General features: G+C 41.0%; 1 protein-coding gene across 2 annotated transcripts; it reads left to right on the top strand.

Annotated features, from left to right (window-relative positions):
- Nucleotides 1-435: 435 nt before the first annotated feature.
- On the top strand, nucleotides 436-11,848 carry LOC109315954 (ovalbumin-like). 2 transcript variants are annotated; one of them, XM_019543921.1, is made up of 8 exons: nucleotides 436-454; nucleotides 2,512-2,696; nucleotides 3,822-3,872; nucleotides 4,423-4,551; nucleotides 7,969-8,086; nucleotides 8,957-9,099; nucleotides 9,897-10,052; nucleotides 11,263-11,848. In XM_019543921.1, the coding sequence occupies exons 2-8, from the start codon at nucleotides 2,529-2,531 to the stop codon at nucleotides 11,662-11,664; spliced, it is 1,167 nt and encodes a 388-aa protein (XP_019399466.1). In that variant the 5' UTR covers nucleotides 436-454; nucleotides 2,512-2,528; the 3' UTR covers nucleotides 11,665-11,848. The 2 variants fall into 2 exon arrangements, with proteins under 2 accessions (XP_019399466.1, XP_019399474.1); XM_019543929.1 differs by lacking the exon at nucleotides 4,423-4,551 and having other exon boundaries at nucleotides 437-454.
- Nucleotides 11,849-13,243: the final 1,395 nt, after the last annotated feature.

The following is a 13,243-nucleotide window of genomic DNA, read 5'->3' as shown; positions in this document are numbered from 1 at the left end:
CATGTCACCTCCCCAAAGCAGCTTTCTCCAAATTATCTTCTGTTTGGCTAAAGAATGTGCTTCCTAAGCTCTTGGTATTACCATTCCCCTTTTTAACACCCTGTATGATTCCCTACAGTCTGGTTTTCAACCTTCTCTGCCCAAATTAACTTGTTGCAGTTGCTTCAGGCTTGTGGAAATTATATTAAAACTCACCCTTCCTCTCCTTTTTTTCCAAAAGAACTGTTTCACATGATTTTCTGCAAGCTTCTTTTCCATAACCATAATGATAAAATGCTGAAAAAAGCAGATAAAACAACAAGTCTGAGTCTGATCCTATGCAAGGATATCAGTATGCAAAGGGTCAAAATCTGAAAAGGAAGTAATGGAAGTGTCAGAAAGCAGAGAATATATATTTCACGGAGACCAGGAAGTTCAAGATACAGCTGACAAACTGTGACAGTAACTTCATATGGTAAGCATTTCTAAAACTTTAAATTTAAACTTCTGACATGCATTTTGAATGACACCTAAACCATATTCAGTTAAAAATTACTTTAATTATTTTGCTTAAGATCATTACAATAAGAACAGTTGAAGTGATGCTGCCAAAGAAGACTTCTGCAGTGCTTACTTTCCTTCCATATATGGTGCATTATTTTGCTATTGTACCTTTAACAGGCTATCATGTTTGACTTCTTATTTACATGAACCACGAGTTGCCTCATTCTTTTGCATCTAACATCTCAGAAAAGGATGCCATTTTAAGACAGATTTTCTCCCTATTTAGTTTCTTTCAGCACATATCTTTTTATTTCCAAAATCAAAGTTAAAGATCTTTGATTATATAGCTCCTAGATTCAAGAGAGCAAACATGATACACAGTCTTAATTTTCACTGAGCAGATTTATTTCAAACTTTGAGTGTTCATTTATACTTATGTTCCTACAGTGTGTGGCCATCTGGCCTTGGAATACTGCAACCTAATGTAATCTTTGAAAGTTATATGTTCTAATGTTAGGTCTAATTTCAGATGTGGGTGCCCAACAAATCTATATTCAGCCTGTACAGAATGGCAGATTTTCAGAGATACTGAATACAGCAATGTCCATTAATTTTGTTCCAGGACAAATGTTCAGTTCCATTGTGGCTTGAGATACCCTACTATAAAGGTTGCATTTTCCTATGACTACACAGTTAGTACTGGAACTGTGTTGCTCTTGCCCACAAACTGTCTGTGGCAGCCACAGAGGGAACTGAACACACATTTGTATTGTTTCAAGCAGCATAGAAACCCTTCTGTGTTAACAGGGAGAACTGCACTTCTCCAAAAGTTCACCCTGCTTGTAGAAATTGATAGGATGAGCTAAGCCATTTGGACACTGCATATACTCTTTGTAGTGTATTATGTGTGACAATGCTATATTGCTTCCTTTATTTCCTGTGGTACTAAACAAGAACACTTTTGTTTGCAAATAAGATGCTTTTATTTTGCGGTGGTGTTTTGAAAGCAGTCAAAAAAAATTTACGTTAATTCTTTTCCTCTTTGCAAGGGATCTGTAAGATCTTCTTTATAAATTCTGAGATGACTTGCTCTCTCTAAATATTAATTACTGATATAAACAAATGTTATTTTTAATTTTAAAAAATTGTATGCATTTTAAAAAGCAAAGCAAAGGTGGTTATAAAATTCAAACCAAAATCATAAAAATAATCCTGAGAGCAAGATAATGGAAACTGAATAATACTAAATTATACATACATCTGCTATCCTATCTTAGGTGACATGCATGAGTCATTTTCCCCACTCTAAGCCTCAGTTTCCCCATGTGTAAAATGGAGGTTAATGATACTGTATTCTTTAATAAAGACTTTTCCAATCTAAAGAAAAGGGGCATGTTAGTGCTGGGAATTAATACTCATCATCATATCAATATTCAAAAGCAAATAAAAATCAAAAGGGTCCAAGCTGTACTTAGGCTTATCGTTATGAATCCAGAGCAAATCTAGTAAAATGCATGGTCTTGCTCCAGATTTACGCACTTGTAACTAACCAGTATTAGTCCCCCATCTTGAAAGCTGGCCTGCCCCTTGCCATAGAAAAGGACACTTCACTCTTAAATTAATTACATTTCTTAAAACAAAACATATTTTTCTAAAAAAAAGAACAAAAAATAGAGGGAGATAGGTCATCAGTGCTTCAGCTTTGAAATATCTCCAATTCTGTCTTGCTGAAAAGTTAACAAAATTTGTACAGGTGGAAATAGGTATATGATAACAAGTAATTGAACTCCAATTGTTGTGAAGCTTATAGGCACAAAAGCTGTCATCTCATCTACTCAAACTGCAAAAACATCACTGCTATTTACAAAATACACCACTAAATTATGACTATTTAAAAATACACTAAATAAATATTACCAGTCCCTTAATTTAACAGCAGTTCAAAGCACCATTTCATAGAGACATCTAATTACAATTTATATTGTATGGCATTATTACATAATTGCACTACTGCTGCTTTTTTTCTAGACCATACTGATTTCACAATGGGCTCCATCAGTGCAGCAAATGCTGAATTTTGTTTTGACCTATTCCGAGAACTGAAACCTCAACACATAAATGAAAATATTTTCTACTCCCCACTGAGCATCATATCAGCCCTGGCCATGGTCTACTTGGGTACAAGAGGAAATACTGCATTGCAGGTGGAAAAGGTAAACTTAAATTAGTTGAAATGCCTGATTTGGATTGAAGATCAATAACATAGCAACTGTTTATCCATTGATATTTATATGGATAGGATGACTATTCTAGTTTCAAAATGGGACACCCGACTCTCTCACATGCTCAGTTATCTCTGAGCTCTGATCTCAGCTGGAGTATGCCAGAGAGTGGGAGTGAGAAGAGTGAAACAGTCCAGTTTTTTGCTCAGATGGTTCCATTTTAGGCACCAGAGTTCAGTGTCCCACTGAAAATGGAACAAAAATGTTCACCTGCCTAAAACTGATGGGACAACTAAGAGAAGTGTCCTGAAATCAGAACATATGGTCATCCAGTATATGGGAGAAGTTCATACACCCCAATGATGGGCCACAGTGAGTCTGGAACACTACTCAGTGGGTGTGTCTACACGTGCCCCTATGGCACAGTAACAGTTGTTACTGCAATGTGGCAGTGGTGCACAGTTATATTTAGCCAGTATGTCAGGGAGTGTGTCACTACAGCAATGTAGCTGAAGTGTTATGGTTTTTGCTCACCAATGCTACATGGCAGTAGCACATTGTATGGTGACATAGTGTCTCATGTAGATGGGCCCAGCTTTTCCTAAAGCTGGAGGCCATTCCAAGGTTTTGGTTTTACTTGTTATAGAAATGGGCCAATCTTGTAACAAGATAGGTAAAGCATACAAAGAGGTCAGGATCAAATCCATTTTGACTGAGAATAGTCTCTTGGAAAGGATGAAATCTAAGTACAGGATCATATTCACATATTTTAAACAAATCATCCATAGAAAAGAATATTAAGCTCGGTTGGAACTTCTGAATGTTTCACTACTCAAACTTCAGCACTGCAATAAGATCTCAGAAAGTAAAGAAAGTATCATAAATACATACTGCTTGACTTTAATTCATGAAAGCATGGGGTCATGCCTCAGGAAACTGGGAATCAGGAAAAGTAGAAGATGGTGGAGGAAATTTGATGGAGTGACACATGAAGAATGAGGAGTCATTAAAATCCTGATTTTACTGACTTAAATGAAAACAGGAGCAGATCCTAATCTAAAATTCGGCTAAATTATGTTCAGGCACTTAATTTGTAAGTTATATTTTTAACTGCAGGTACTTCATTTTGATGAATTTAGAGGACTTGAAGGCCCTTCAAAAACAGAGGTAAAGAAATCTCATCTTCCTTCTTTTGTTCATCAGAACAAACAGTAGAGCTGGTCTGAATGTGCTCCCAAAAGGTTCAAACCTTCTTGTGTAAAATCAGATTATATGAACTGAGCAGACCCAAGAAAGAACCACAGCTTTGTTTAAAAGGATAGAGAATCAAGGCAGGTAGTTCAGTGTGGAGAAGTTCAAGAATTAGGAGAGGGACAGAAGCCCTGGAAAATCAGATAATTTTGTAGCCATTTACATGCTGGGACAGAGCAGCAAAATGACAGTGATTGATGGACTGGTCTGATTGCTAGAACTAGTGCATGGCCCAAATTAGAGTTGTTGCACATAAGTCTACAGGTCTCCAAGAGCAGCATTATTCGGATATTAATTATAGTAGTGTCTATTGGGCACTAAAACATTTTTGTACACAAATCTCTCAGTAGAATATGTTAGCAGTGTAAGTCAGCCATGTTACCCATATTTCTTAGATAATTCTCTATCACAAATAATCCAACACACACTTTTTAATCGTATTTTATTTTTGCTGTCAACAACACAGTGTGGCGAACCTAAAGGCATCCATTTTAAGTTTAAAGACCTTCTCTCGGAAATCAATTCACACAGTGCTAATTATTCACTCAGGATGGTCAACAGACTGTATGCTGAAAACACATATTCAATTCTGCCGGTGAGTTATAGTAGAATCTGTCTTTGGTGTGATTCCTGGTTGAGCTATGTGGGAACCTACAATCTAGAAGCTCTGCAAAAGATTTGAGATTCATGCATCATATTTTATTCCACAATTTTGTTTCTTGGTCATAGTCCTGACTATTGCAGGGCCTGTGGGGTTACCTTGGCAAAAAGTTTATTCAGTGCATAATAATGGTACAAAAAGTAGAACACAATACTCAATAGAGCACATGAAGAATTTGACCAAAAACCTGAGACAAAATACAGAATCACCAAAACCAAAACTTTCTGCATGCAAGGGTATATATCAACAACTTCCTTTACTTGAAAAACTTGTTAAAATTTTTTAAAAACTTGAAATTGACAAATATTTCACTTTGATGTCTTTCAAATAAAATATTCAAGTTTTAAAGATATTTGTATTTCATAGGATCATAGTAAAGTAGGGCTGGAAAGTACATCATAAGGTCATCTAGTATAACACACAGCTCAAGGCAGGATCATTCCTGACTAAAGCATCCAGTCAAGTGCCTGCTCTTGAAATTTTCGGGGAGGGAGATTTCACACCTTTTCTTGGTAGCCTGTTCCAGTGCCTGACCCCTCATAGTCAGGAAGTTCCTTCTAGTCTCCAATCCAGATTCCCTCTGCTGTAGTTCGAAGCCACTGCTCCTAGCCCTGTCCCCTATGGCCACAGAAAATAGTTTATTTCCATCCTCTTTATAAATTGCCCTTCAGGTATTTGAAGACTGTTATCAAATCCCCTATCAGTCTTCTCTTCTCCTGACTAAATAACCCTAATTCTTTCAGACTTTCCTTGTAAATCATGATTCCCAGAGCTCTACTAATTGTTTCATAGATTTCGTAGACATTAGGGCTGGAAGGGACCTCGGAAGATCATTGAGTCCAGCCCCCTGCCCCAGGGACAGGAAGTCAGCTGGGGTCAAAGGATCCCAGCAAGATAAGCATCCAAATTTCTCTTGAAGGCGTTCAGTGTAGGTGCTTGAATCACCTCCAGTGGCAGGCTATTTCAGACCTTGGGGGCTCGGACAGTGAAGAAAATTTTCCTTATGTCCAGCCTGAAACAGTCTTGCTGGAGTTTATAATCATTAGACCTTGTCATCCCTTGGGTGCTTTGGTGAACAGTTGCTCCCCCAGATCCCGGTGAACACCCCTGATAAACTTATAGGTCACCTCTGAGCCTGCGCTTTTCCAAGCTAAAGAGCCCCATAGCTCTCAGCCTGTCATTGTAAGGTCTGTTTTCCTGACCTCTGATCATGCGCGTGGCTCTTCTCTGGACTCTCTCAAGCTTTTTGTTTGGAATACTCTGCACTGGTCCAGTCCTGCAGGGAGCGAACCAGGAAAGCCAAGGCTGCGACAGAACTCCAACTAGCTACAAGTATCAAGGACAATAAAAAGTCCCTTTTTAGATACGTGGCGAGCCGGAGGAAAAGCAAGGGCAACACTGGACCCCTACTAAACCAGATGGGACAACTGACAACCAACACCCAGGAAAAAGCCAACTTATTAAATGGGTACTTTGCATCGGTCTTTCATCAGTCCCATGGGACGCCCCTGCCCGTTACAGGACAGGGAGGCCCAGGTGAGGGAGATTTCCTGCCCTCCATCAATGCTGACCTTGTGAGGGAACACCTTGAGAGGCTGGACACCTTCAAGTCAGTTGGCCTTTTTGTAGCAAGCATACACTGTTGGCTTATATTCAGCTTAGAGTCTAATGCAGGGGTAGGCAAAATATGGTCCATGGACTGGATCTGGCCTGCCAGGTGACTGGGTCCGGCCCACAGCTGCCTCCACAGTGCTCCACATGGGGCCATGCCCTGCCCGCTTGCACCAGAGCAGCCTGTATCGGACTCCAGCTGGTGCCCACTGCCCTGGGGCCCAGGCAGCACACAGCTTCTGCCGGGGCTGTTTCCTGTACAACTGCAGACAGGTACTACTCTGCACTCCACCCCCTGGGAGCCGAAGCCAAAGCCCGATGTGCCTGCTGGGAGTGCCACAGCATGGTGGGGCAGGAGTGAGAGGAGAAGCTGCAGCTGGAGGCAGGGGGCTGTAGCTGCATGAAGAGCAGCCCGCCAGAAGCTGCTCTTGCTCCTTACCCTGCTGCACTGCACCATGCCATTTCAGGTGGGTGGGTGAGCAGCTTCAGCCAGGTGGCTCCTGCCCCTGCACCAGGGCTCTGGCTTCAGCTCCTGGCTGGCTTCCCGGGAGCTGAAGCCCGAGCCATGTGTGCTGGGGCAGGAGCAGGAGCAGCTTCCAGCAGCCTGTTGCCAGGGTGGTTGCAGCCAGCCTCTCCTGCCCCTCCTGAACACTGCTCCCACCCACCCACTGCCCCAGCATAGGGAGTTTTGGTGAGTTGTTGAGGGGGAGGGGGCTGGGGTGGCAGTGCTGACCCGGCCCATGACAGCTAATCAAAACTCCCTATGTGGCCCTCAGGGCCAAATAATTGCTCACCTCTGGTCTACTGTTATCCTCAGGCCCTTCTTTTCAGTACTGCAGCATAGCCAGTTCATTCCCCCAATCTGTATTTATGCATGCAATTATTCTATCCCAGTGCAGAACTTTATACTTGTCCTTGGTGAATCTCATCCAGTTGTTTGCAGACCATTTTTTCAGTCTATCCAGCTCATTCTGGATCCTAGCCCTACCTTTCAGAGTGTCTGGAACACCACCCAACTTTCTGCCATCTACAAATTTGCTAAACGTGTGCATGACCCCATCATTCAAATCACTGGTGCTCAACCTTGTTGCCCTGTGGGCTGGATAGGCAATGCCCAGTCCCTCCACAGGCTGGATCCAGCCAGTAAGCTCAATCCGCTGCATGGGAAGGGGGCATGGCCCAGCCCCAATCCAGCCATGTGGGAGAGAAGGGGAGGTGGACCAGCTCTGATCCAGCTGCATGGGGGAAGGGAGTGTGGACAAGTCCAAGCCCCATGCTGGCCACACAGGGCTTGGGAATTTGGCAGCAGGGGAGGGGTGGCAGTATTAATTGCTGCTGCTCTCTTGCCACCTTTCCTGACCTGTGGAGAGCCCCGCAGCCCAGATGCCATGGCTCTGTGGGATGGATTTGGCCTGCAAACCAGGGGTTGAGCCCCCCTGATTCAAATCACTGATCAAGATATTAAACAATACCAGACCTAGGACAAACCCCTAGTGAACCCCACTGGATCCTGCCTCATGATTATTTGAGACAGAATTTGAAATCCTTTCCAGTCTCATCCCATGATGTTTATTTTCTGTTCAGCCTTAATAATCAGCTTCTTCAAGATAGGAAGAAAGGACACAGCAAAATAGCTTCATTTTAAAGTATTAGTGTTTCTCTGATCACATTGTCATTTTAAAGTTGGAATTTATTTTAATTATTTGATTACCTTGATGATTGTAGCTTCCCTCTTTACAGCAATACTTAAAACGTACAAACAAACTGTACCAAGCAGGCCTGGAAAGTGTTGACTTTAAAAATGCTCCAGAAGAATCCAGAAGGATAATTAACTCTTGGGTGGAAAACCAGACAAATGGTAAGGGTACAGCAAGTTTTAGCTGTTTTTTGTTTGTTTTTTAAACCATATTTGACTAAGAACCTGATGAAATTGAAAACTCAGAAAGAAAACAAAAGTATCTTTTCTACTCAGACCAGATATCTGTTACATAGTGGTATGACTAACACCTGGGATTCCAACTGATTAAAGAACATACTTTCTAAAGAGTCCTTTTATAGCATTACAGCAAAAAGTTACTGATTTCCCAAGCTCCTGATCCAAATACCATGGATGTTTGTGTAGAGATGGTGAAAGCGAAGACTGTGGCAGATGGACAGGATGGTAATAGTAATGAAGAGGGGTAAACCAGACAATTGAAGAATATTGACAAAGGGAAAGGATCTGCAGAGAGGTTAAGAACATACAGAGAAGAAAAGGACATATTTTGTCTCATATTTGAGATTTTGTAACTTTTTCCCCATTAGCCTCCTCTAAGACAGGGATGTCCGACTTCTAAGTGGCTGGGGGCTGCATGCCGCATCTGTAAGGACTGTGTGCCCACATCCTTCCCCCCACCACTGCTGCGCTGCGTACCCATGCAGGCAGTCCCCCAACTTCTGCAACAGAGACACACAGTTCTTGGTTAACAGAGATGTCAAATTACACTGTTCATCAATACAGTATCATAATCATAGCCCACTTACTCATGAAATAAGTGATGAGATATACAGATGTTATCTTAAATAATGCCTTGAGCTCTTGTAAATCTAATCATTGCCATTTGAAAAAGAGAGAGATTCAGGGTCAGTCATTAAAGTGAAACATTATTAACAAAAAATGCTGTACTTCATTTAGTGAACATCAAACTAAGCATATTACAGTCTTCTCCTTGCTGATTTCCCGCTAAAGGTCTGATCAAGGATTTGTTTGGCACGGGCTCTATTGATACCTTCACGGCACTGGTCTTGGTTAATGTAATTTACTTCAAAGGAAAGTGGAATAAAGGATTTGAAGAAGAAAACACTAAAGAAATGCCTTTTAGGATAAACCAGGTATGGAGAGTGAGCATCCCTCTTACCCTTAAGTGATAGTGAAGTTCCCTGTGGTTCAGTAGTAGAATCCTTGCCTACCACACAGAAGACCTGGGTTTGATACTCAGACAACTACAAGCATGGAGGCACCAAAGATCTGAACTCAGTCTAGTCCTTGGATTCTGTCTCAGTGCCCTAAAGGGAGGATGGAAGGTCTGAGCAGCCTCTACTTCTCCAAACAGGGTGTGGGGCCTGAGACAAATCAGCCTGTGTGGGGCCCCGCTCTCTGGACACGAGGAAGCCAGTGGTGGATTTGGCAGTGAGGGGGGAGTGCTGAATGGCTGGACGTGCCGGATTCAGCGAGGGGCAGGCAGTTGCAGCACAGAGTCATCACAGCTGTGCTGCCCAGCTCCCCAGGGCCCCCCAAAGTGCAGAACACAGGGCAGTCTCTCCAATTGTACCCCCCCACACACACACACACTCTAGGGATGGCCCTGCCTCCAAAAATTCCTGCCCAGGTATATGCAATGAATGTCTGGGTGGCCCTCATGCATACACCATGATACAGGATGACAGTTGCTAAGTGATAGCATAGTAAACTATATAAAAACACCATCTCAATATTGTATAATTTTACTACTGATTTAAACATTCTTATATTCTTCAATTTCCTATGACCTACTTCCCTAATTTTATTTCTGGACAACATAAACGGCTTGTTCTAGGACAGAGTTAAGTCAGTTTAAGCACGTGAATAAGCCAGTATTTTTTAAATTAATGCTTGTAAAGTGTTGTGTTCTCTCACATTCATCTTTCAGCAAGAAACGAAACCTGTGCAGATGATGCATCAGGCTGGCTTCTTTAAAATAGCGTCCATAGGATCAGAGAAGATCCATATCCTGGAACTTCCTTATGCTAATGAAGAATTGAGCATGATCATATTGCTACCCAATGACATTTCTGACCTAGACCAGGTAAAATTTATTTCAACTCTAGAAATGGACTCAAGAGAGTCAAGAAGAATATATAACTCTGTTCCTTTCTTAATCCAGCTACCACAAATGCCATTTACAGATATAGATACTTGCAATGCAGTAGCATGTCAGGAATACAGTGGCCTCCAGTTGACCAGCAACTGTGTCTTAGCAATAGGTCTTAGAAGAATCTGTTCTACTGAAAAAAAATGTGATTCAGGAAAAAAGAGTTCTTAACAGAACAATCATCATCCCTAAACCTTGGCTTTCAAGGACCTAATTTTCTATGGCATTATGTACTGACATACACAAGTGGCAGTTGAGAAGCATACATTAGTTTTCCAGTTTTGTTATTATTGTTTTTTTAAGAGGCATGTTTCAGGAAGTTGTAGAGGAAGAAGAAACCAGGTAAATGGGAATAAAGAAAAGATAAAGAAATAATTGCGAGGAGGCTGGATAGCAAAGAAACAGTTGGCACCAATACTGCTAAAAAGAGATAGGCAGGCAATACCTGTTAGTGAAAGGATTATACATCATTGGCTAAAGGAATGTGCTACAACTCATAAGAAACTAACTAAACATTTGTAAATTAATGGAAAACACCAAGGAATCAAGAGATAAAAGAACCTGAGCTACTGCCATAGAAAGTGACATGCGATAATTGCTGTAGGAGTAATATAAGCATGGAATAGCAATCATAACTCTGACACAAGCACTAAAGGATGTTTGATACTCAGGAAAAATTTTAAAAGTGAAAATTTGGTGAAGTAACATTATATGACATTAATGACATGATGACTAAAGAAAAAGGAAGGGCACTATTGAGAAAACCTGAACAATTTTGGTTACACCTTACTGTGAAGAAGGATGCTAAGAAAGAATGTACTGGGGTAGTACTGAGAGCATCTTCTATAGATCTGTGGGGTCAGAACTGGAAAAGGAGAGAAATATCTAATGTTATAAGAGATAAATACATTGGGGATTGCATCATTATGGGAGATCCACAGAAAAGCCAGTGTTCAGTTTTCTGCAGAAACTTCCAAGCTATCAAACAGTATAAGTATGCCATGTACATAATAATGCAGATCACACTTAGAAGATTTAGTTGAATAGGAGGAAGAGACATGGACCTATTTACTGTTTCTGCACAGTCATGTGGAAAAATGGATTATAATTTCAGTATTATGGTTCTACTGTTCCTTTTTTATAGCTTGAAAATACAATCAACTTTGACAAATTAATGGCCTGGACAAGTTCTACCAACATGAGAAAAAGGAAAGTGGAAGTTTACCTCCCCCGGATGAAGCTTGAGGAACAATATAGTCTTGCACCTGTGTTAAGCTCTTTGGGCATGACTGACCTCTTTACCCAGTCAGCTGATCTCTCTGGCATCTCTACAGGAAAGAACCTGGCCGTGTCAGAGGTCATCCATAAATCACACGTGGAGATTAATGAAGAAGGCACTGAGGCAGCAGCTGCCACTGGAGTAACCATTGTGCTAATGTCTCATGTGTTTCCTATAAAGTTTAAGGCTGACCACCCTTTCCTCTTCTTTATCCATCACAAGAAAACCAACCTCATTCTCTTCTATGGTAGATTCTCCTCCCCTTAATAAAGCAGGGATTATGCAACAGGTTCTGATCCCACGGAATCAACAGACTACTAGTCATAATTAAATTTCTACCAATTAAAATATAGTATTTTCTTTCTGTTTCTCTGCTGATCACATTAATTGTACTTTGACTGCCCTGTTCTGTCAAGTGTGATAAAAATTAAATTCACCAGATTTTGATCTATTACAGTTCCGAACTCCTCAATAAACCACAGCATTTATCTGTATGTTCTCAGGAATCTTTTCCTGAGCTATTTTTTTTTACTCACTCCTCTCTCCTCAATATTAACCTAACTATAAAAGACTGGTGTGGCTATCAACAATGTTAAGCTTTTAGGCGCAATGGAGTATTGCAGTTTAATCCTTCATTTAAAGCTATTCCTTTCTTTTGAAGCTGGATTTTCACATGCTAGCCTTCAGGTTAATGCGGGCTTTAATGTTTTGAACATTTATATAGAAACTTCTCACTGCTGAATAGAGTGACAAAAATACTGGCTCTAATTCACTGCTTAGAATCAGTGCTGGAACAAAGCTCCAAGATGAAACTAAAGCTATTTTGTGTGTATGGCTTAAAGAGAAAATAAGCAGATATAAAACGCAAAGGTACCAAAACAGACTTTACAGCAGTGGTAACTGAGAACTCTGAGAACACAGAATCTGGATACTACTTCCTGGTCATGTCTACATGAGATATTTACTGCACAGTAAACTAATAAACTGTGCAGTAAATGTCACACATCTACATATGTGTCCCTATTAGGCTGGAGTAAACTAATTCGCTCTGCAGCACAATAGTACTTGTAAATACTATAAATACTAAAATGCTACTTGTAAATACTTGGAGTTTTTTACTCTGAAGCAGGATAATACTCATAAATACACAGCAGCAGCACATGCAGATGCTGCCCCAGCTGGCGGGAGCACAAGGGTGCTTCAGTGTGCAAGCTACCTGCAGGCTAGCCCTACACTGAAGTACCCTTGTGCACTAGCAAGCCCCTACACAGCATGTTGAGCCAAGGGGGAGCAGCCCCAGGCTGGCAGGATGACCCCCAGTGCCCCCTGCCAGCTGGGGCTACTCCAACCTGGCTCAGCATGCTGCAATCCTGAGTACATGTATAAACACACCGCATTTACATGACAGTGTATTGCATTGTATTAATATGCACGTGTAAACATGCCCCCCGTCTTTGAGCATAATCCTCTTAAAATCTGTACGCAATTTTGGCTAGGGACCATATCTTTTCATATATGCAGAATTTAGCAAAATAGAGGCCCTTAACTTGAATGAACCTGTTTAGTATTAACAGGAGTTATAGGAGAAGCTGACTTAAATAGTTGCCTATTATACGATAGTAAGATAACAACTGAGAATTCTACCCACTGATTTGTTGTGTGAGTGTTACAATAGATATGGCTTTAAGTTACAATATTTACGGAAGTCTGATGTAAAACATTTTGCACTGCTCACAGCTATGACTTGTTCTAACTCAGGCTTTTGGAATGTCTTGACAATTTTACTCCATACACAGCTGTTTGCACCCTCAACACTCATCTGTTTCAAGTTTTGAAAAACTTTGAA

The sequence above is a fragment of the Crocodylus porosus genome, unplaced genomic scaffold (genome assembly GCF_001723895.1).
Source record: "Crocodylus porosus isolate Cpor-Errol unplaced genomic scaffold, CroPor_comp1, whole genome shotgun sequence".
NCBI lineage: Eukaryota > Metazoa > Chordata > Crocodylia > Crocodylidae > Crocodylus > Crocodylus porosus.
The sequence above is the reverse complement of the archived record's forward strand: the minus strand, read 5'-3'. Positions and strand labels throughout refer to the sequence as shown.